Below are 24,331 nucleotides of genomic sequence, written 5' to 3'. Positions count from 1 at the left end.
ACATTTTTTTTAAAAAAAAATTGTACATAAATATATTTTCTCAAGTGCATAGGGGACGTGCACAGCATGTGATAATTTGAGAGCCCGGTGTCAAGTTACAATAATTGACATAGCATTGAAATATACATTTTTGGAATTTGCAAGCAATTAGCGTTTCAGGGATATATTAGTTTGTTAGGGTTTTGATGAAAATCAGGGTTGTGATTTAACCAGGGTACTGGGAGGACCCTGGGAACGAGGTTGACTGCAGGCGGGGAGAGACGGGGTAGGTGCTTAGACAGTTGCTATGGAAACCGCTACCAGAGCGAGGCTCTTTGCACTGAGTCACACCGATAACAACCGGTGGAGTAAGAGGTGAGGAAAGGAAGGGAAAAAAAACGAGGGGGAGGGAGGGGCGAAAAAGCGCAAGAAAACCCGGCGAACGACAGCTACGCGTACAGAACAAATAGACGAACGTACCAGGCGAAACGACCCCCAACGGAGCTTATGGCGCGAGTGACGTTGAAACGAGCTGAGGCCTGGGTCTTGCTTCGCTAACATTAGCGTTAAATCGAGGCTGCTGAACGTTAGAGACTGGTACCGACCAGACAGTTCTCAGAATTCCATCTTCCAGGAAAAAACCTACGTTTTGATCGGTTATTCACGAAGTCGTCGAAGACTCGACAGGATTTGTGGAAATCAAGTTTTCTATTCTGTCTAGGTTAATCAACGAAACCATTGCTGTCAGAAATTTCTCGGATTCTGCTTCAAACCCGGATGCAAACACAATGTTTTAAACGATTGTGTTCGGTGGAAGCTTACATCATACATGTGTTGATTGACTTAAATTGCATCCTAAAGTAGATGAATCTGCTACTGCTGTGATCTTGGAACCTATAGTTGGCAGGTTTGTTTTGGATAACTTTTGCTGATGTTTTACTTTCTATTAAATGGGTTTTGTGTAGGCTGTACCAAAAACTGCAGATGGCAAAAGATGTTTATATAATTATGCATCGTTCAGTGCAAGCTGAGGATAAATACTATGTGTGTTTCATGTATCAAGAACTGACCGTTGACAGGCTAACCTGAGCGTTTTTCAAGCTAACGTGCACTATGCTGTAAGGCAGATTTAAACTAAAAAAGAACTACGCTAGGATGAATGTTTATAAATTAAACGTAAGCCTGGTTATTTTCATAGAAATATTGTAGACAAACGAACTTCTATTGGCCGTCAGCTCGCTCAATTTGAAATCTCTTGTTGATTTTGAGTCGGTGTTTATACAGGGTTCAGGCGAATTATCAAATTAAACTACTCACTTAGTTGACATTTTAAAACTCCTGATTTAGGCTTTGAGTTTTCTAACCAACGACTGTAATAGAGGGTGGCAAAGGGGGGTACCAATCACATATCACGCTGCGTTTTTCTATTAAATCATTGTTTTCACCAATCACGTGTCACGTAAAAAGAAGTAAGTACATTGCCAATTTTACTTTCTCGATCCTAAAAGCATCGTTAGAGGTAGAACTCTGCCGATTCAATCACAGAAACGTATTGGCAAATATTCCAAACATTACCCCCCAAAAATGACACTTATTGGCCACAATAAAAGTGTTGACCCGTTCTGGAGGCCGGGAGATTCGGTCTGTATCCAGCTGGCTCCTGAATAATCTGGGAGAGTTGGCACTGTCTGTCAACAGGCTCCCACTGAGTGGTGAAAAATAAAATAGGGCGAGCGAAGTGAACCTAGAGGGGTGAGATTTTCCCTTCTTCAGACCACTCTCGGCTATCTCCACCTGCCTGTTTTTTTCCTTCCTCCAAATATTTTAAACCTGTTTCGAGAATGTTGAGTAACTTTTCACTGAAATTGAACATGGTGATATGGCAAATTGCAGACTTTGGGTCGGGACACTGAGGGGGAAATTAAATAAGTGAAAAACAAAATTCGCTCTGACATGTAGCTTTCAAAAGGTGACTTGGACACTTGCAAAAATTTAACAATTCATATAATTTCAAAATTCTCGGTAAAGTGTGATAGCCAGCTCTATAAGCTTTAATTTGATATGGTGTTAAGGTATCTATAGTTTAAACTGGATGCGCTACATCACTTGGAGGTGAGACACCTCTAAAGGTATTTAGTAGTATTCTTCTAGTATACTTATTGCTAATGGAACTGCTGCAATCTGATTGGCTGAATTACTCATATACTATTAGCCATTATAGTTCACCGCTAAATTTTTTCCTATTCTTATTGGTTTAAATCGATCATGTGATGCGATAGTGTTCATCCACGGAGAGACACTATCAGCCCATAGTGCCATCCGTGGCAAATATTTGTTTTAAGAACATCAAATATCCGCAGGGAAACTATCAGCCAATAGTTCCTCGATAGAAATACTCTAGTGCTTAATTAGAGTGTAGTGGCCCCAGTTGTCTATGAAATAGCGATGTTTTTTTTGTTTTCCCGAAGTTTTGGAGGAAAGTTTAGATCCAAATGGATAATTAAATTCCTAAGAAGACTATAGGAAGGACACTAACGTTTTTTTGTGTAGATAACTGCAAATTTCCAATGACGATTCAGTCTGTGTGATTTTGTTAAAGCATGTTAAAGCTTAATAATACAAAGAAAAATAATTGGAAACCAATTATCTGCATTAATTTCAGTTAGGATTCTACTAAAACTATTAGATTATTCGCTCTCAATTTCTGTGAGCTGATGGTTGATTCTGCCTACAGTCTCATCAACTATCACCTCGTAATCTAATTGTTACATGGTAACCTGAAGACTCTATTCACTATTTACTTTGAATGACTGGTATCCTTCTAGTTCAAAGAATGTTCGCTTATCATGGAAATCTAATTGGTAAATCATGCATCACATGCTTGTAAAATAGCAAATCATGGATCACGTTATGATGTTGGGTCCTGTGTCATGTGGCTAATTTGGTCTCAATCAGGCCTCACACTGCTAATTTTAGAGCCATCACACGTAACGTGAAAACTCTTTGCTACCCTCTAATAGGGTAATAGACCAACAGTTGGTCGTGATATTTGTTCATTTGCTGTTCTCTTTTCCTTCTAAATTCAGTTTTCAACTTATTTAGCACTCAGTACCATAATATTAGTAGGAGCAACAGGGTTGAGTGAAGCTGTTTGGCAGTAGTCTAACTAATGCTTAGGAGATCATATGTCTGCATGTATTCCGTTGTTAAATTTCGTCGTGTAGAATTTGACGCTTCTGAAATTTGCCATTATTTTGATGTTTGTTTTTTGTGGTTTGTTGCTCTTGAGAGATATTCTAAGGTGTCACTTTCGCTATTCTAGGCAGAACTACAAGCTAGGTGTTTCAGGGTGTTCTTTGGCTCCATTGCAGGATTTACCTCAAGCACCCCCGTGTCCACCATGGGCTGCACAGTTGCGGCAAAACCATCCATTTTGGTTTGCTACTGGTCTTGCTAGCCTCTTTTTTTTTCTAAGAAAAAATTATTTATTTCATACACAACAAGTTACAAAACACTATTTACATGTAAACTATACTACTAATAAAGTAATACTTATATTGTTAACAATATGGTACTAAAACAGCTTAAAGAAATATGAAACTACTTAGAATACGATATTACTAACAAAACAATACCTATACTACTGAGAACAATACTAATACTACCATACAATACAATTACTGACATATTGATAAATTTAAGTCACAAATAGATACCAACAATATTTGTATTTGCACAGCTGTCCTCCAATAGTTTTTTGAAAGAGTTGGACCATTTTTCAGTAAAAGAAAGTAGTTTATTTGTCGTAATCACAATGTATTTTTCTAATTCAATTTTTTTTTTAGTATGGCTCGTCACATAGTCTTTCCTTCTCAATGAAGGAAAGATTGCATGATGAGCCATAAGGACTTCTATGTAGGATGCCACTGGCCTACCTAACAGATTCTTCATTTTCTTTAGCATTGTACTTTCCAAAGGTACACAGATGGCCTATTCCAGGCTCACAGTCAGTGGGTGGGCGACAAGCGGGGTCTGGGAGAGAAAAGGAGAGGACCAGGAATAGGCTAGTACAAAGATGGTAGCAAAATGAACTGTATGCACGTGTGATGTACATTATATTTACTCGTAATATGTTAAAATTGACCTGTGATACCCGAAAATAATGTATGCATTTTATTTGATGCATCATTTTTGTGATGTCTGAACTGAATGTTCACGCTCTATCAATATTTTATCGCTCAACTAACACAGATGCATGGTAGACTTTTTAATTTGATATTTGGTGGAAAGCATCCCTGTATGATTGGTGTGAACACCACAAATTTGTGTTTGATAATTTCTCAGTCATGTAAGTTGATTAAAGCCTACTAGAGTTTCAGGGTGAAGAAACATAGACTAAAGTAGTTGTAGTTAAAAAGCCTCCAGTGCAGGCGTTGTTTTGGATCGAAACGCTAGATAAATCGAGTTTTCGATGCCACCATCTTGGATTGTAATTGGATGCTTGACCGGTAGAGGATTGGTGCAGAGGCGGGGTAGGGGTGGGGGGTGGGGCACTTGAGATATTTTTGAAAAAATGAAATATTTTTCCTTCCCCTCCCCCTCCCCCCTTGCCCATTTCTTCCACCTGACGCCTACTCCCTCGGTAAATATTTCCTCGCCCCAGTTAGCCTGCAGAACAGGTGGGCCAGAGAGCGAAGCGCGACCACGAGCGCGAAGCGCAAGGCAAAAAAATTTCGTCTCGCGCTTCGCACTCATGGTCGCGTTCCGCGCCCGTGTATCACGTCTCGCTCACTGCCTCGCTAATCTGCCTGTCCTACAGGCTACGCCCCAATCCCCCACAGTTACCAAATCCAAGATGGCGGCCTAATATGAAAATGTGCACTCGCGCGCCCAAAATACGTCTGCACTGCAGGCTAGTAGTTAAATGTTTGTCTTTTGCAAGGCTTTTTCATTTCGTCAAAAACTGATAAAAAGCCCTGTAAGCTGTATGCCAAACCGAGAAACTTGCATTGTGCATACATCTGATTTTAAGGCTCACTAAACCACCTCGTCAAGTCAACCCATGTCCCAGAAACAGACGGTCTATCTTGTAGCTACACAATGGGGCTCACAGTAACAACACCTTCCCACATTATGGACCTACTATGGTACTTGCCCACTCCATTATCTCCTCAAGTAGAAGCCGTATCACCTAACTGTAAATTTCTCCATCATTAACTGCGATACCATAACGTTTCGACAAAGGTCTTGGTTTTAGTAGCCTTGCAAATGGACAGGTTTGACGAGTTAATCACGACAAATATGATAACGCATACGCAATTTGAATTTAAAGGTACAATATATTTCTTGTTTTAATTTTTGAATGAGTTCTAGTCACTTCATGCTACAGAAACCAGAGATGGGCACCGGCCTGATGGGCGTCTAGGCTCAGACTTTACCTTTTATACCTATCCAATATATAGAGAAAAAAATGGTTAGACTTGTTGATAAAGTGTTTGTCCTTAGAGTAAGTATTCTCTGAAGAAATTCTTTCCGGTGATAAAATGGTGACTGAGACCCGGACTGAGAGCTGACTGAGGCGCCATTGTGTTTGGTACCTAGGTAGACGTCATCAACAACCGCCGCCCCAGACTCCCTAAAACGCGGTCGTGTAACACTTCAGGCGCGACTTTGAAAGGGCATAGAAAATCGAGGATTCAACCAAATTCAAAAATTTTTTCGCCCAAATGCTTCGAATAACAAGTGGATTCGTTTTAGCGAAAAAACATTTTTGGGGTTAGGTGCACTTTAACTGGTCTTGTCTAACTTTCCATCTAATTTGATTTTAGGAATGAAAAACGTTTTAGAGTTATTCTTTTATGAGGACAAAAGGCAAATAAAAGCGGGGGAGGTTTTTTAGTTACAATTTGAGACATTTTTCAAGAGAAATAAACAGTGAAACTCAAGCTTCTCTCGTTCCTTGCTCGTGGATCGACGGTCTAAGGTATTTTTAATTATGAGGAAACAATTCGGAAAAATAGACAGCTGGGAACACCATGCATGTAATATTTCATCAAATGTTCTTAGTGATTCATTTCTCTCCATAGTTAAATAGAAGACTTGTGGCGGTCGAAATTTCATGCAAAAACTTAAGTATTATGTTTGGGTTCCAACCCTGTCGATATTGTTAAATATTCATTAATTTTGTTCCATTGTAATTTCTGTACCCCAGAGATTTGGAAGCCAACTTTCTTTATGGCTGCACCAACAGTAACATCAACTAAAGAGACAACAAATTATGCGCGGTTGTGTCGTCTTCTTATCGATGTTGGATCAGACGCCCTGAGACACATTTTTGATGGCATTCACCCACCGGCAAAGCTTTCCTCAGTTTTGGCTAGTGCCACTGTTCGTAAAAATCTACTAGCACTTAGCAAGAAAAGAGTCCTTAACCCAAAACAGTGGAGCATACTGTACCCGTCTGCCACTGCAATGGTGTCATCAAAGCAGTTTGACATCACTCTTTTGAGTGTTCTTTTGAGAAACATTTGTGGGTTAAGTCCTCCTACAACAACTAGCTCGTGGGACAAACTTCCTCCTGTAACAGACATCAGTCCTGAAGCAGACATGGTTCGCGTAAAGTATTTTCGAAACACCGTGTATGGTCATGCAGAACACGCCTCTGTTGATGATGTAACGTTTAATAACCAATGGACGGACATCCGGGACGCACTCGTGAGATTGGGAGGACCAAGTTATGGAGTTGCTATTGACAAATTGAAGACTGAGGGTATGGATCCTGTAGCTGAAGAAGATTATAAAGATCTACTGAAACAGTTAAAGAAAGATGATGATGACGTCAAGGGTAAGATTGAAGAATTAGTATAGGAAATCGATCTGTTCGAGAAATAATAAGGGATTAATTGTACGCGTGAACAGATCGGACTTTTTAGTAATTTCCACGAGTGGCTGCTGCAGCCACGAGTGGAAATTAGAAAAAGTCCGATCTGTTCACGCGTACAATTAATCCCTTATTGTTTCGAGAAAAAAGATCGATTTTCTGTTAATAATACGGCAACCGTAAGTACAAGCTTTTATCTGACGTCTTTTCGTTATAGAGGGTTGCTAAAATGAAGCCACGCTGTGATTGAATATTTTAGCTTTGTAACATTGTTTTCTCAACACTTTTCGCCAAAGTTCTCCATAAAATAATTTCTTTTTTTCGCAAACGAGCCACAAAGACGAGCATGTCCCAAGTCTGCAACATGAAGTTGAATATTATTGGCTTGAGAGCTGTCAAAACTCTGAGCGCGTGAGCGACATAATAAATGACCTACAGGAAAGGAAGTGCACGTCGAAACGGTAAAAGCGTTATTTTACCGACAAAACTCGCATGAAAACGTATTTTTGGTGTTTTTGCTTAGTGCTGCTTCTTCATAAGAAGCTTTTTGTTTGTCTGAGACGGAAAACCTAGAAGTTTTGTCCGACTCCATTGCTCAAATGTGACCGATACAATTAAAATTAATTTTAATTGTTCAGCTATCGATACAACTTGGGATAAATTGGTCCGCTTCCAACCAATCAGAAGCGAGTATTTACGGTAGCATTATTATAAGATAAGAAATTTGACGGTGATTCTTAACTATTGTATTTGAACTGTAGTCTTCAGTGATCTTTACTTAAGGTTTTTTTGGTTCATGATACATGTGTATGTTATATTACGTTCTGTTACCTGCTAGGGTTTTAAAAAAGTAAACTAGAAATTAACGTAAATCTAAATGGTCGTGTGTAAACTCGCGAGAACACGGGACGAATGGAGAAGTGACAAGGGCAGAAAACACGTTTACATCTGATCAAAAGCTCGAGAGACTTTCATCGCGAAATTCAACGAGGAAGTTGTGAAAACACAAATAGAAAACGTGCAAAATAGATATAAACACAAGAGAAAATAGCACGAAAACGAAAATATGTCCGAATTTGATCGGCGCGACCTTAAAAATTCTTTGTACTAAAAATTCACATTTGTGAAAGCGGATAACGTCATTAAGCACGAACAAACCATGTTCAAGGCGCTATTTTGGTGCCAGAGCTGGAGAGGTATAAAATGTAACAGCTCCTAAAATTTAAGTTATTTAAATTTAAGTTATATCAAGGTGGCCGAACACAGTTTTCGCGCGCGCTTTTGCTGATGCGATTCAGCGCGCGCACAAGGATTACAAAAAACAAACATGCCGTCAATAGAGCGATCATTTTATTTACTCAACACCCGCACAATCTGTGCTATTTTTCTCTATAATTGAACGCAGTGTATTGATGGTTTTAACCTTTTATTACAAAGATATGTTAGAAAAGGTAACGATGCAAAAAACCCAGCAATTCTCAGCTTTTTCTTTGTTACCGAAAGAACCCAGTTAAATGCAGCGCATGCGCAGTAAGTAAAAAAAAATTGCGATCGAATGAAAACTTGCTTTCTCGGAAATACGTCTTTTTCTCGAGAACCACTCATTAGAATTCACGAAATTTGGCAAGAAAATACTTTAGGAAATAAGTAACTGGAGTATTGAAAAAAACTGAACTTTAACAAAGGAAATTCTAGATATTTCAGTAAACCTTCAACAAGGGATAATTAAAGATCTCTCTGTTAAATTATTATCAAAATGGTGTTAACGTGTGAGTATCGTTACAAGCTTGCTACATGCAAATTATAAAGAAAATCTAATGACTAGATTTTATACAAATAAACTAAACCGATTTTAAAGGCCTGTTTGTATTTGCTCATGTTGCCATGGCAACGACACATCACGTCAGCTTAACTATCAAAAAACCAAAGTTTATGTTGTTACCTTGCCTACTGCCATTTTTGGCGACCGAGGGATCAAGGGTTTTAGAGAAAAAGGTGAATGAAACACAGGTATCAAAAACTGTGTTCAGCCACCTTAACTTGAACAATATGCTACCGTTATGTCGCACAGTAAGTATGAGGTTTAAATCCATTATAAGACTTGTTCAACTAGATGAAATTTTGCATTTCAATCCTTGCATTGCAATTTACTTTTTTCTGTAAGAGGTTTCTGCCCATGACGATTGAATCACGACTTACATCTTTTTTGCAGATAAACTAGATGAGATGTCCAAGAAGCTCGATTATTTGGCAAAAGAGAAAGGTTAGATTTCTAAAGCAATAATTTTCCTATCAGAATGGATCGCCTTTGACCCCTTGGGTTTCCATCCATCCACCCATCTATCCAATCAGGCGGGTGAACGGGCGGGCTATCAGTCACCCACCTTCCTTCCCCCCCCCCCGCCCCCAAACTCCCTGATTATAAATAAATCTTATTTCAATTTTATACAAGGGGCAATGCATAGTTATAGTATTAGTAATTAACCGCGCGGCCATGGGCCGAGCGCGGTTCATGTTCTACCCTTGGTTTATTATTTTTTTTTATTTTTTTTTATTTTTTTTTTTGTCGGAGACCAGACGCAGATCTCCACTCGGCCAACTTTGAATTACGCAGTCTGTAATGTTTACTCGCCAAACCTTGTTTCTTCAGGGTCAACAACAATCTCAGATTACAAAATCACGCCGAACCTACACGTTGCAAAAAAAATCTCTTCAAAACCCTGACATCGAAGCGATATATCACTTTAGCGTTAATAGTTTCCACACATCGGCAGAAGGTAAATCTATTCCTTAACAATCCAGCTTTATCGTGCTAAAATTTCAGCGAAATCGAACAAAACCAGAATTAATTAGAATTTTTTGTGACCTCACTCCCCAGACTTGACCTAACTAAGGGAGCCACGGTCGCCCATAGCAACCGAAAAACACGAACATAACAAAGCCGACGTTTCGGCCAAAAAACTCCAGAATTATCGCCTGAGAGCTTAAACTTGAATGGGAACATCTTTTTCAAACTTTGTTAAACTCATTTAGACGAAAGAATGGCCTCGGCGGGCTACAAAAATGATTAAGAGAAAAAACAGAACAAGACAGCAGAACAAACCGATAATATTTCACCGCGTGGCTTTCGGCACGAAAACGAAAATACAGCTTACTTCTGGATAAATTCAGCCTTAGAAGTCACCAACTGGTCCCATATTACTTTCTCTATCCTTACAAATGTCCTGACTTCCATCTCCGAAAGATTTTGCCCCAATTTTGAGCAAATAAACATTTCGTCGACAGCGACCGCCATTACGGTTGCTTGCATACTAAATTAGCTAACTTGACAAAATTCTCCCGAGGGGGGAGGATGTGAGGAAAAGAGCTGAAAAATGGTTTGTAATTGGCTAATGATGAGATCTTCCCACTGTCCAAATTTGGTGAGAATCGAAAGTAACGCCAATTTTCTGTCACGTTTTCAATCTGTAGCCACTAGAGTGACCAAAGTCGATACATCGGTCGGGATCTCTCTCCTCCGCAGAGGCTCTGACAGGTTTTAGGTGGGGAGAGTCCGCTGTACGTAGTGAGTGCAGGCGTAATAAAATGGCGAGAGTGGATCCCGTTCTTTTGCGCCTGCACCCACCTTGCCCAGCGGATTTTTACAACGAAAGCCCCATTGGGAACCTCTGCGGAGGAGAGAGGGTCGGGATAGTTTCATTATTAAATTACATGACTTGTGTGACTACTTAGCTAGCCCTTTACTCGTGGAAAACACCAATCAAATTTAATCATGTCTTTAAAGAAAGAAAGCTGTTGTTAATAGTGTTATTATCGTGTGGTTCATATCGTTCATGCCCATACATATCCCGAAGAAAGTTCTAGATTAGGACCATTACGTCATCGTAGATTTGTCAACGGCTACCACTGATGGTGCAATAATACAGTTTGTGTTGATCAAGTGATATGATGTCTACAGTAAGAAAAGAATCATCAATGACTGCTTTGAAATGTGCACTACGTTCCGACGGTAGTGCTAAGCAAACAGTTAAATTTTAAAAGCGCGGTTATAAGATCTAAAAGATCTTCTTGTTTTTATTAGTTGCGCTTATATTGCATGGCTTTGTTCGAAACCGTTCTGAACTGTCTGTCTTTCTCTGGCGGCAGTCCGTGCCTCCTATTTTCTATTAAATTTCTACCGTTTTTATGAATAATGTTTGAAAATACGGTGTCGGATCTTAATTAGTGGAAATATTATTGGCAGTTAGGGCGTCCAAATCGTTGCTCTCTGTAGTAATTAAAGGGTGAAGCAGGCTGTAATACTTTCTTTCTGATCGCCATCACCTCATAGGAAAATAATTGAACTTTTTTTCTTAACACTCAATTCATTCAAAAGAGGCCTCAAGAGTGCAGCGATCTCGGGACGACAGTGAACTCAAAAGTGAGTTACCAGACGAGCCCGCCAATATACATGGCCATGTAACGGAGGTCAACGACATTGTTCAAGCCCTCTCAGACAACAGCAGCAAGGCAGTTGCAGCAGTCCTTGTCAGTGGAATTTCAGGAATTGGAAAAACTACTGTTGCGATTCAAGCTTGTCATCAGCTAGCAAGCAAGCATGGCAGCATCGTCAAGTTTTGTTCTTTGAGATTTGTTCAGTCGGGTGAAGAGAGTGGTGATCATGAGGAGAGTAAAGGGGAAAGAGAGCTGAGGGAGATTTTGAACGTGTGTGTACCAGGTCATCAACAGACCAATGAGAACCCCAGACATGTCTTACTTAACTGGTGCAGGCGACTTGAACATGAGCTAATACTTGCTCTTGACAATGCAGAAGATGCAATGGAAGAGGATGTTAGAGACTCTTTTATTGAATTGTTAAAAGAGATGAAGAAGTGCTCACAGTCCAAACTCAAGTTCCTGATCACTTCAAGACGTTCAGACATTGGTCGTGCCACGGGTTTGAACGTCAAGGCTATCAAACTAGGCCCCTTGGATTTAGAGGACAGCATTGAAGTTCTCAAGACTGACGCTAAATTGGAATCTAAATCTGAGGACCTGCGTGATAACTTGCAACAGATAGCCGAACTCTGTGAGCATATCCCATTGGCACTTCAACTAGCGGGTCATCTCCTTTCATCAGAGTCTGAATATACTGTTGAAGAACTTATTCAACAGCTACAAAACAACCCTACAAAAACACTTGGGTGTGAACGAATGATGGAAATAGCTTTTGAAAAACTAGACGAGTCGTTGCAATCAGCTTTAGTTTGCCTTTCTGTGTTCGTTAGATCTTTTGACAGGAATGCAGCAAAAACATTATTAGGCATTGACTATGCTGAATACTTAATGAAGTTGAAAGAAAGGTGTCTGATACAGAAACGGGATGACCGATACCTCATTCACTTATTGATTAGAAGTTACGCAAGACAAATTGGAAGAAAGAAGCTTCCCCACATTCTGGCGCATGGCCAACAGGCATTTCTTGAGTACTTTTTGTCTCTGATTTTAAGTAATGCCAAGGCATATTGGGGAAAAGATACATGTAAAGACTCTTTTGATCTGTTTAATGCAGAAAGGCTTAATTACGAGTCCGCACTTAGGGATTTCAGCAACAGGAAAATCAGGAACTGTAAACAACTGGAAGATGTTGTCAATGACTGTCGGCTGGTGGCACCTTACATAGGAACGTGCGTTCCTATTAATCTTTATGAAGACTTCTTGAAAGGTCTTCAACATTTTGCCAAACTTCAAGAGAAAGTAATCCACAGAGTGGAAATTTTGTGCCTTCGTTACCACGAAGGAAGGAAACGTGGTGGTGCCAGGAAGGAGTTGCAAGAGAAAGCAATTAAATTGCATGACGAAAATAGCGACCTTTTTGAACAAAACGGTTTGTCTGAGGTATTTTATGCCAGCCATTTTGCTAGATACCTCTTACAAGATTGTAATCGAGGAGAGGAAGGACAACCTGTTTTGAAAAAGGCACTTTCAGTTTATGAAAACGAAAAAGCTGAAAGTTTTGAAAAGGAAAATCCTGAATCTACATACGATGTGGCAAGAATTCAGGGGCAAATGGGGCATAACGCAAAAACACAGGGAAGAACCGAGGAGGCTTGTGAAAACTATTTAGAAGCTTTAAAGCTTCTAAAGGACGGTTACGGCAATCACATTTTGACTGCGTTTGCACACAAAGATGTGGCAGATTCGTATTTGTACGTTCATCAATATTCTAAGGCGGAAGAAAACTACCAGAAAGCAATGGGAATTTTGGAAGAGATGCAAAAAGCGGACCACAGAGAAGCAATTCCAGTCTTTAAAAACTGGGGAATCTGCTTTGAAAAGTCTTGTAAGTTTGACCAATCCCGCGAAAAGTACGAGAAGGGAAGTGACATTGCTGAAAACACTATTGAGGGAAATCACAAATGGAAGGTTTGGATCAAAACCTACTTGGCATTGCTTCTTTACACAAGATACCCAGAGGACGTTAGTACAGCTAACAGAATTGCCAGGGAAGTTCTTCAAATGGGAAAAGAACTTAAATTGAAGGACTGGCCGATGAAGAAAGAACTTGAGGAAATGTGTAAAACTCATTAGACAATTTGAGATGAGATTTAAAAATTTCGATGATTTTTGTACTATTTTCTAGTTTTTCTGTAGTGCTACCTTCTTTTAGTAATCATTTAAATACGTAGCAGTAGAATCTTGTGTAACGGCCACTCGTTGATGGGGCTGCCTCATCATTATGGCCACTTCAATTACTTAAACAAAGTAAGAGATCAGCCAGTAACTGTTTCTAATCGACCTTCCGCTTCTTCTCCAATTCGAAAATAAGCTTTGCTATAAAATACTACAAAGGGAATGTCATTAGAATACATAGCCTGTAGTCTCTAAGGAGAAAGCTTGAAACCAGAATGGTCGACGTCCTACACAGAGCAGTTTATTGGGACCTTTACCGTTCCTCATTTTTACAGTTATCGTTTTATTTAGTGTAGTTTGAGAGTTAAGGACAATGGGAAATCCTCATCAGGAAGACAAAAGGTAGCCGCGGCCGCTCAGTAGAGGTAGCCGGTTAAAAAGGGTTTTATTCACAGTATTTCCTGACAATAATCTCGGGACTTTGATAACTAGCTGCTCAATGAGGGATGGCCGCTTAACACTGGTTCGACTGTATAACTTATTATGGCCAGTACGGTTACATCGACAAAAAATAGGTAGTTGCAACTAAGGCAAGGTCAAGAAATGCTGTCGATGGACAGTGTTATAGAATTCACTGAACGATTGAATAAATTTCATTGATTATTACACATTGAACTCACTATCTCTTTTCTGATTGGCCGAAAGCGTACAGTGAATTTTCGAAATCAGCGCCTGTGACGTCATCTAGCTGCAGATTATACAATATTCATGTCAAGGACACTCAAGGTCACGGGTAATCATGTCATATATGACCGCGGTGCATGATTTCTAAGAGTAATCATGTCAAGTTCGCGCGCTTTGTGTTGCTTGCCGTCAGTGAAGAAGCAAAAACATGACTTGCATTCTTTTTTTCGTTCAATGTATAATAAAACACTTCTTAGATTCGGTTTTTGTGATATCCAGAATAATCAAGGTCTCGGTAAGGGTGATAAGCCCCTCCTCGACTTTGATTCTTCTGTATATCACAAAAACCTCATCCAATAATTGTTTAAAATCAGAGCTTTTTGTTGAGACGAACAGCAAAATGTATTTTCTGACTTCAAAGACTGCTAGAAATGCTGCATGGAGCAATTTCATTCGGACTTCAGATTTAGTCTCACTGTTTTTTGTAGTTGTCTGCGTTTTATTGTATTTTGGCGTCATTTTAGAATCGTCTTAAAGACAATATTTAATGTTGTATTTAGGTTAGGTGTTATTTGATCCGTGGTGGCAATGCTCACTGTCACGTTAATCAAATCTTTACCATAGGGTTGTATGTTGCACTGATGTATCGCGAGTAGTAAGTAGGAAGAACCTTATGAGTTTTGAGTTAGTTATAGGTTAGCCTCGTTTTTGGACGCCTTGGTTTTTTAGTAACAAGCTTCGTCTTAGTCTTATTTGCTTCTATATCGTTTTTCTTTCTGGCTAAAAATGTTTTGAAATGAATTTTATTTTAAGCATCTGAGACTTACTTTTCACGTCGTATTTGAGTCGCGTGAAATATAATTCCAGTCACAGAAAACTCACAGTGTCCACAGAAATGGCAAAGTAGAACTAGTTGATAACATGGTGTATTGGCCCAGCTGCTAACGACAAAAATTGTTCAGTTTTTGATAAAAGCATGAAACTTTGCAAGATTACTTGCATCCACGTGAAGAACATTTTTCAGTTAGCTACCGGAGCTTCGTGCTGCGCATGTCCAAAATCACATCTTCATGAAAACGAAGCTCAGATAAATAATCGTATTTTGAGTGTAGGTTCTATATATAAATACTCTTTTGACGTTGAATCGTGGTTGTGTCGGCATGCGCACTATTTTCAATCATGTGACCTTAATCTCGTGACCCGTCACGTCACTCGCGAAAGGTCCAGCTCTTAAAGAATAAATTTGGGGGGGGGGGGGAGGGGGGAGTATGACAATGCCACATTACTTAGCTCACCAAGAGAAACATTTCAAGGTTAGGGACCAGCCTTGGTTAGCTGCTGGACCTTTGTGCTGAGTTTGTTCCAAAGCACGACCGACAACGACGACGACCGAAAACGAGGCTAAGATAAATAACCGAATTTTGCAGTGTAGTTTATATACGTATTTCAACACACGATATTTTAAGGAGATAATTTTACCAGGCCATTATTGCTCGTGAGATTTTGACGTTTTTAGATTACTCTTATAAAGTCTTAAGACAAACCCGAAATCGTAATAAATATTGGATTTCAGCATAGGCGATACAAATTAACGCGTATTCATAAACAGAGACGCCAAATTCTTATTTTTGATGCCCTTTAATCAAACATCTTTCAAAATTAATTAGTTGCATCCCAGTACTCTCTGAATCAGTTTCTCGCGTAGAGCAACATGTACGTTTGTCATATTTAAGCTGCAGAGATTCCGCTATTTACTCATGTCTGATATTTCTCTAATCCGTTCATTCGCTTAATATCTTATGCTATTTTGCGGTAGTCCAATAGATAAATGTTTTTCAGAGGCGACACCCACAGTCTGAATTTCAGTTGAGAAATAAAATGTCACTTTTCAGTGGTTTTTCACGTTCTAAATGTGTTTTTTCTCGACTCTGGGAATAGATCGTAACACAATGACTATGTTTGAGCTATTTTGTGGTTTATCAACCCTTTTTTTTTCCTTTTCAATGTTTTCCCACACGAGGTGTAAAACGGAATTTGTTCTGTCATATCTCAGACACGCGCGTGTGGTATTTGAAAGGACAAACATGGTTAACGCGGAGGACAGCAACGGGCATTATAAATCATGATGCATACGACAAGAACGAGCAAAAGTCTTGTTTTTTAAGAAAACAGAAGGTTTTCCGGGAAATCACGCGGAAATGTCAGATCTCGAAGTTATCTGCAGATGGTACCAAACCAAATATTAGAAAGTTGTTTCCAGCCACTGGATGTCATTTCCCTTTCTTTGTTTACGAAATAATATTGTGTGACATTTTGTAATTTTATGCACGATGAGTTGCTCACTTTTTATTTGTATAACTCACCACTACTCACTTTAAAACCTTGGCAATCGATCTTTTTACACCTTTATTGTTGGGAAAAACTTAATTTTGAGCTCTGCAAACACGGTACTCACTTTTCATTGTTAAGAATTGTTTTAAAGTCAACTCTTCCACACTGAATCACGTGAGAACTGTTGTATTCATTGCCAGCGTGCTGTGATATGACTTTTGTGAAATAATTTCGAAAAAGCACCATAAATTTCGTGTTGAAAAATGTTTTCGCTGGTTTTCTTAGTTGATACTTTGAGGAAATTGAATTTACACTGTCTTTCTTCGCCGCTGAGTACCGTGCGATGACCAGTAAACGCTGACGTCTCTACCCAAAGAGTATAGCGCCTCAGTATCTTCGTACACACTGATACGCACTGTAATAACTGTTAAGGTGATCACTAAGATTGATTTAAATACCAAATTTTCCATTTAAATACTTGAAGTATCTGCACAACTGTACATTACAATGTAAACAATTCGTTACGTATCCAAATCAAGCGACGCCATTATCACTGCCATCACATACAAAAGTTTCTATGTTGTTTGAGATCAACACGTTTCCCGGTGGGTCCAAAACCATTGAAAAATACGGAAAAGCCGTGTAAAAGCTTTTAGAAATGCCTTTCCAATCTCAGATGTTTACATTCTCGGGTCCTAAATGCACTTATCAAGGCTAAAAGACATCTTAATTGTGCATTTTTCCATGAGACGTGAAAATCAGACAATCGTGGACAAAAGTCCTTGGGACACTTACGTAATTTAACGAATTACCCGTGTTTTACTACTGAAGTTTTAAAAACGCGTAACTGTCCCCCCCCCCCCCCCCCCAATAAAATGTTGAAAATCAAAAGAAATTGCAGGTAGTAGTTTTCAGCATTGTAGGGGGGTTGAGGGACGAGGTTAGGCAGGTGAAGTTGTATTTGCGTCTGGCATGTGGGCAAAAGCGCTAAAAGTGTAATTTTGTCCCAAAACTTTTGTCCATGATTGTACATGTATTTAAAACATCTTTAGTTACAGTTACCACCACAGTTGCACAAGCCTGTGCAAGTCAAACTTGCCTTTTAACATTTACAACAACCTGTGCTTGCAGTCTTGTACATGCCGCAGATGAGTTCATAGCACGTGTCTTTCATCTACGGCAGTGTCATCCACTCTGGAGTCAAGGACTTGTCATCATGTTGTCATTCTCATTCAGAGGGGTTTGGACGAACTGGTTGCGTTATAAGAGTTTGAGCCCAAACGTGCCCACCTTGGTGCACTGAACGCTTGGTGTGTTGTAGGAGTGCTGTAGGAATGTTTTCCAGGGTCGTAGACTTCTTAAAACTGGTTGGAGTCGGAAGAATCAGAACGTTTCCACTCCTCCCGATTCCGTTTACGACTCCGTCGCTTATGATCCAGTGAAGACTAGATTGTCAGAGTTGGAAGCTTTCAATAACTATAAAATTTTTCAAGTCTCGCATTATTGCTCGAATGTTCAGCGGAAATCATCTTAAATTCCTGGTCGTCAAATGAAAACAGGGGTGCTTACCATTTACAAAAACCATCCGGTTGGAAATTTCTGGCATAAACATTAAACAATTAAATGCGACGTTGTGGGAGAAGGAATCGCTATAAAGTATATCCACATCAGTTAGAGAGACTTAAAAAAGCAGAAAAATAGCATCACCTCAAATCACAGCCCATATTTTCTGAAGCTTCCCTAACGGAATGGCGCGAACCATTTGATTTTCCAACTGGAATTTCCGGTTTTCCCACGTAAATGGTAAGTACCCCAGGCTACTGCTGGTTTTTCTATAATTTTCCAAAATTACTGTGCAACGGCGAATTTTCTCATAAAAACTCTTCACTGGCATGGACTTTGACACTGCGATATATCTGTCTCTACTGACCTCGGTTGTTGATGAAAAATTGTGATTTTACCAATAGTTAGCTAGTGAAATCGTTTATTTAAGGTATATACATCGAAGTGACGGCGTTGAACGCACTCATAATCTTAGATTACTACTAGTTTGAGCCTTGTTTCAGTCTGTTTTTTGTCTTTAGGTGTTGGAGCGCAATTGAAGTCACCCCCTCCTCTTATCACCTCTAATCTAGTATCTGGTGTTAACAAGAATCATCACACTTTTTGCTTTGGTTGGATCCATGGCTGTAAAAGATATTTCCTCCACATTCCGACCGCAAAATGTTTATAGATTGTTCCGTACTAAAGGTTTCCTGGAGAAAATAGCAGTGAGCGGTCTGCCTATGAAGCCAGTTAAAGATTTTCCTAAATTTAAAAGAATTATTTAAACCTCTTACATAAAAGGAAAGCCCATACACCCTGTACAAAAAAATAACAACACGATAACACCTATTGTGTAAGAACGCTTCTAAGTGAGTGTTGTGGTTAGCCGGTGTATGCAAATTCGGCTCTACTTAGGTTGCTCTTTTTTGTTGATAAAGTGGACTATAGATTAAGAATTAATAGAGAAAAACGAGAAACGAAGCTTTAAGATTAAAGCATAGTTCCAAGAAGCAGAAATAAACTTACGTTTTGTTCCGGAATGGTCCCACAGGAAAATTCTTCTTCACCCACGATAAGAAGTCGATCAATAACTTTGGATTCAAATCCGAGTTCTCTGGCATTTTTTATTGTTTTGATCAAAGAGCGACGTTCCTGTTGAATGGTTTTAGCGTTGCCCTGCATTTTGTCCTGTCTTGCATGATATAGGTATCTCAATAGGTTGTGGAATTTTTTTAGATCTTTTTTCCTTGACCACTGACCAAACCTCTGTCCTCGCAACGGACATATCTTGCAAAAATTAACTGCGCTTTACCAATTGCGGTCTTTCCCACTCTGTGAACAGCATGGAATCTGGCATTAGTGGCATCTATTTCCAGAGCAATGCGTTTATTATGAACAACGTTTGAATATTCACCACTAAATAGCCACAACCTTTCTTCCATTTTCCTCTGCGTGGCTTGAATCAATCATATCACAGACAAAATTAATTAATGGTGAAACTAAACCTACAACAAATCTCGTAATAAGCAAAAAACAAGCCTCTTTAAAATGGAGAGATAGATGAGGCAGGTCGCTCAAAATCAGTACAAAAACCATTAACAACAAAGCTATGAAAGAAATCAGTTTCTTATCGTCTTTAAAATCTCTCAACAGCAAAGGAGTTGTTTTCGTCGAAGCTTCTGTAGTGATGCCCTCTAACACGCCATCTGTGTTATTCCTCAAAGCCGCGGAAAGAAGGAAAACCACAAATGCTGCATGCACAACACACATCAGTCTAACGGCCTTCAGAGAGATAATCTCTTGAGACCCACAACTGTACACCATATCATTATGGAGCCAATGATTCCCATAGAAACCGCGCCTGTTATTTTAACTTTCGAGGACAGTTCTTGGTTTTGATATGCCATGTAATGATCAAAATAGATTATCATAATCGCAGTTACTACTCCTAATTACTACTACTAATACTCTGAAGACATTGCACGATTCTACAGTATCCATAACAAGAATTGTCGCTTGACAGGCCACTTGCCAAATCGCTAACATTCTGCTTCTTTCAGTTGAAGAAGTGTGTTCTCCGTTTTGTCTTTGAAGCAGGTCCGCAACATTCGCATGTTGTAGAACACTTCGGCCAAATCAACAGCTGCCAAAACCGAATGTGTCAAGTTCATGTTGTATCTGTTCGATAATGAAGCACGCAAACACTTGTTCAAAGAACTATTTTCTTCTTGCACAAATCCATAATACACCTCTTACCCCCCAAAAATTTGCATAGGCATTGTTTTAGATTTCTCTTGGGACACCTTCATGTCCCAGGAGAAATTGCAAACAATGACTATGAAAAATTTTGGGGGGTAAAAAAGGTGTATTATGAGATTTTTGCAAGTAGAGAATAAACAAAATTCTGTGACGTCACAGTTTTGAAACTTATCGCAACCAGTCTCCCGTATTAAAACTATTTTGCGATACATTCTATGTTGTCCAGTTTTCGATAGATATCTCTATCCAACCAATAAAAAATTAATTTCATTTTTCAGTTCGTGCTTTGTAATTTCTGGAAAAACATACAAAGAGAGAAAACATACATAAAGAAGCCTAAGCCGTGTATTACACTGTGATAAAGCACGACGGGCATTTGAGAACACGAGGGAATTGTAGAAAACACGAACCGCAGGCGAGTGTTATCTACATTTCTGGAGTGTTCTCAAATGAATGTTTTATCACAGTGTAATACAGGCAGGGCTTAGGCTTCTTCGTTTTCTTTATGATATAGAGGTAATGTGGCGAAAAACAATAAAACACGCTTTTTCTATGTTTTATTCTCTGTTTTATAAAATAACTGAGCTACTACGCGCGCTCTCATTGGTCGATAGGTGTGTTTAGATGAGAGTATGTAAACACGGTTGTTTTAGACTCGGGCGTATTTTTGAGAATAATTTTATACAAGCAATAGAGAGTTTTTCCGTGTTTACATTGCCTCATCTAAACACTCGGACAGTTGCGAGAATTCTCGAAAGTTATGCAAATCGTCGACTACGTCTCGGGTTTGCATAATTGTCTCGAATTTCCCAAACCTCCTCGTGTTGAGATGAGGCTATGTAAACACGGAAAAAGTGCTCTATTGCTTAAATAAAACAGCAGATACTACGCACGCTGTGATTGGTCAATAGAGTTGCTAAACCTTTGTTCTGTTGTACCGGTAAACCACTGTTCTCGATCTATGGCAGCTCTACGCGGGAACTAGAGAACTCGGAACTGTAACGATACAAATGTAATAAACAGTTTTGCCTTGCTGAGATATCAATAACACGAATATCTTTTTATTTAACTTATACATGGAAATTTGCAAGGAAACTGAACTGACCAGAGGATGGTCGTCATATAAAGCTCTATCTTTTTTTCCCACGGCAAAAGTTTTACGCCAACTTGTTTTAAATCCTTTTTTCTTTGCCTTCCACGGCCTGTCACCTGGGCCTGACTGATCAGTTTGGGTTGTCAAAAAAGCAGGGGAAAGATTTCTTTCTATCAGAAATTTTGAGTATATAACACGATAAATAACACGATAAATAAATTTGGTTACCATAAGCTTAGCTTTCAAGGAATAGTTTTCATTTAGCAAATACAGAGAAACACGGACTTCATAGCCTTCAGCATAAGTAAATAAATTCCGAATAAATTTCGGAAGCAGCGTTTCTGTAACTAGCCTTTCTTTCATTCGCAAACTTTGGAAAGTTATCGTTAAACACTGCGTTTAATCACTTCGCCAAGCACATGAAGTCTGGACTACTTGTATACTTTTCGTACAGCCTTTTACTTTCGTGATGACCGATCCACCTACGAATCTCAGCATTTCCCCCTCAGAATACTTTTGAGTTAATTAATATTATCATATGACCCGTACGGCCCCGCGCGCAATTTCCTTGGAAAACCATAAGAAAAAAGGTCCCGTATGAGGGCCGTACGCGTCGAAGTGATAGGGCCGGAAAAACACGTACGGCCCTACTAGAAATGCGTACGGCCCTACTAGAAACTCGATGCGAGTTAATGACAAAACAATTTTGTCACTGCAAAATTTTGTTCTTTTCAAAATGAGAGATGAAAGTGAACATTCTGAGAGCGAAGTTTACTATCCAGGCGAACTGTCCGATGCAGAACTACTTCAGTCGCCAACTCACTCCGAAAGAACAGAAAGAAAGTCCACAGTCCTCACAACTGAAGAAGTTCACAGCTTTCTCAGAAGCCAACAACAAGCAAACGGGCGGTCAAGAAAACAACTTTTCCGAATGAATTGTCCGATAATTAACCTTTGGAATAAGCTAACAGTCTTGAGGCGAAACTTCTTTCAGTGGAAAGCATCAAAGAATTCATCGTAGGTCAAAAGCAAGAAAACCGGCAAGTCGCGAAGAAAACAAAGTATGATATAAATTTTTTCTTCGAGTTTCCAGAGTTGGGAGAAGAGAAATCACAAACATACCTTGTGCACAGTAGGATATATTGCTCTGCAGTTTCTACATCAGTGTTGTTTGAAGAAACAAAACTGAGTACGAACACAAGTTCATTACCGTACAGTTCATCCAGATAATAAAACTCGCTTGAATTTCCACTACATAGCAAAGCCAGCAAAGTCAGCAAACCCAGGTACTGTTTGCGGGAGCTAACATCGGCGTCATTAATATTCAGTTGCTGGTTCTTCCTTGTTCAAGAGAATCCAAGAGGTAGACAAATAGCTTGAAACGACGCCGACATTTTCTTAAGTCTTCAGATGAAGAAGATTTGTGAACAATTTCACTGAAGCGTGAAGCGAACTTTTGTCACTCGTTAAGTTTTTGATGGTTTTGACATATCTTTGACAGCTTTATGTCGACTTTCTGTTGGTTTTTTGGCATGAATTGTAATTGTAGACTTACATTGCAAAACAAATATGAGAAAATGAGTCGTGTTTTTCGATGAATTGTGAGTTTCTTGTTCCACGCGAAGAAATAAACGACAATGAGTTTTCATGGTAGAATCTTTTCTGTAGTTTTTCCGCACGGCCGTCTGATGTTATGTAATCGCGTCCTATTTAGGTTCAACCGTTAAATGGTCATATGATAAAATGCTTATTGACTGAGTAAGGTCGGGCCGGACGGGAAAATATTTGTCTCTCGGTCAGGACGCACGGACCTCGAGCCAAATATTTTCCCGTCCGGCCCTCCCACTCAGTCAATAAGTACATATACTTTTTGCCTTTCGCCGATACATATAATCTTAACCTTTCATTTCTTAAAACTTTCTTAGCGTGAAATGTTTTCGTCGCTTTGCTCTGCGGATTTCGTGTTCGGCGCGGAGTCTGTGCTTTCATTCTTTCAGTCGCTGTGATTGGTTTGTCGCGTCATCTCATGAATTTGATGAGAATAAGCAACTTGATCACGAAAGTACAATAAGTTTTCCTCTCATTGACAGACTTTTTCCACAGTTATTTCATAAAAGCGATAGACCACTCTTTCTATGGGTTTACCGACGGGATAAACCACTTGGGATGTTGGGAGAACACTCGAAAAGCTTGTAAATCACGAGCCGTTAGGCGAGTGATTTACAAGCTTTTCTCGTGTTTTCCCAACATCTCGCGTGGTTTATTGCGCCAGTAAACCCATAGAAAGACTGAATCTTTGTGTACAATATTTGCCTCATTACCATAAGCGATACAGTTTCTGATGGAGCCACAAAGAGATTAATACTGACTATTGAAAGGGCACAACACGATTAACTGTCCCAAGGAATTCGAGCGCGATGTATTGAATACTTTTGTGCGACGCAGGTTAAAAGCTCAAAATTTTACAAAGAATGTATGAGCTCATTAGCGCTTTTGCCACACAGAAATTTTGATGTTTTTGAAAGCCAATTTCTCCTCGAATGTTACACCCAAAGAGCCAAAAATTTCACCACTTACTAAGTTTCACAAGCTCTTTAAGTTTTTGTAGTAAAATCGTGTCTAGCATGATGCCTTCTTACGCGCAAAGTCGTATGTTAATGAGGAAAAATTTAAACAATGACGTCAGCAAAGATTCGCCTATATATAACATGGACAATTGGTCCGTAACAGACTTATTGAAGCTAGCACGCAAGTTGGACCGATAACGAGACGTTTTTATCATTTGTGTTTCAACATGAATTTGATATATTTGGTTTTGGCAGCTGTCGATTTGGCCGGAGTGTTCTTCAACATACGAATGTTGCGGACCTGCTTCAAAGACAAAACGAAGAACACATTTCTTCAAAGAAGCAGAATGTTAGCGATTTGGCAAGTGGCTTGTCAAGCGA

The 24,331-nt window shown here is 39.4% G+C and overlaps 3 protein-coding genes across 6 annotated transcripts in view; 2 read left to right on the top strand and 1 right to left on the bottom strand.

The window, feature by feature from the left end:
- LOC145500961 (uncharacterized) overlaps positions 1-24,331 on the top strand; it is a 159,830-nt gene that overhangs the window by 43,863 nt on the left and 91,636 nt on the right. The gene's annotated exons all lie outside the window — the stretch shown is intronic.
- On the top strand, positions 77-14,136 carry LOC145500960 (uncharacterized). Of its 3 annotated transcripts, XM_081480528.1 has the most exons (5): positions 77-886; positions 3,940-4,042; positions 6,191-6,823; positions 9,072-9,122; positions 11,235-14,136. In XM_081480528.1, exons 3-5 carry the CDS (start codon positions 6,214-6,216, stop codon positions 13,427-13,429), a joined length of 2,856 nt encoding a protein of 951 aa, XP_081336654.1. In that variant the 5' UTR covers positions 77-886; positions 3,940-4,042; positions 6,191-6,213; the 3' UTR covers positions 13,430-14,136. The 3 variants fall into 3 exon arrangements, with proteins under 3 accessions (XP_081336654.1, XP_081336655.1, XP_081336653.1); XM_081480529.1 differs by lacking the exon at positions 3,940-4,042; XM_081480527.1 differs by lacking the exon at positions 77-886 and having other exon boundaries at positions 1,236-6,823.
- LOC145500995 (bifunctional polynucleotide phosphatase/kinase-like) overlaps positions 14,223-24,331 on the bottom strand; it is a 116,493-nt gene continuing 106,384 nt past the window's right edge. The window contains exon 19 of the mRNA XM_081480568.1: positions 14,223-14,375. The gene's annotated coding sequence lies outside the window, so the exon portion shown is untranslated. The remainder of the gene's footprint in view (positions 14,376-24,331) is intronic.

This window comes from Orbicella franksi, chromosome 10 (assembly GCF_964199315.1).
Source record: "Orbicella franksi chromosome 10, jaOrbFran1.1, whole genome shotgun sequence".
NCBI lineage: Eukaryota > Metazoa > Cnidaria > Anthozoa > Scleractinia > Merulinidae > Orbicella > Orbicella franksi.
Note: the sequence above shows the minus strand (reverse complement) of the source record. Positions and strands in the feature narration are given on the sequence as shown.

Coding starts and splice junctions, on each gene's coding strand:
- LOC145500960 (XM_081480529.1), top strand. CDS start 6,214: ATGGCTGCACCAACAGTAACATCAACTAAAGAGACAACAAATTATGCG. Junction 6,824..9,071: donor AGATGATGATGACGTCAAGG/GTAAGATTGAAG, acceptor TCTTTTTTGCAG/ATAAACTAGATGAGATGTCC. Junction 9,123..11,234: donor TTATTTGGCAAAAGAGAAAG/GTTAGATTTCTA, acceptor TTCATTCAAAAG/AGGCCTCAAGAGTGCAGCGA.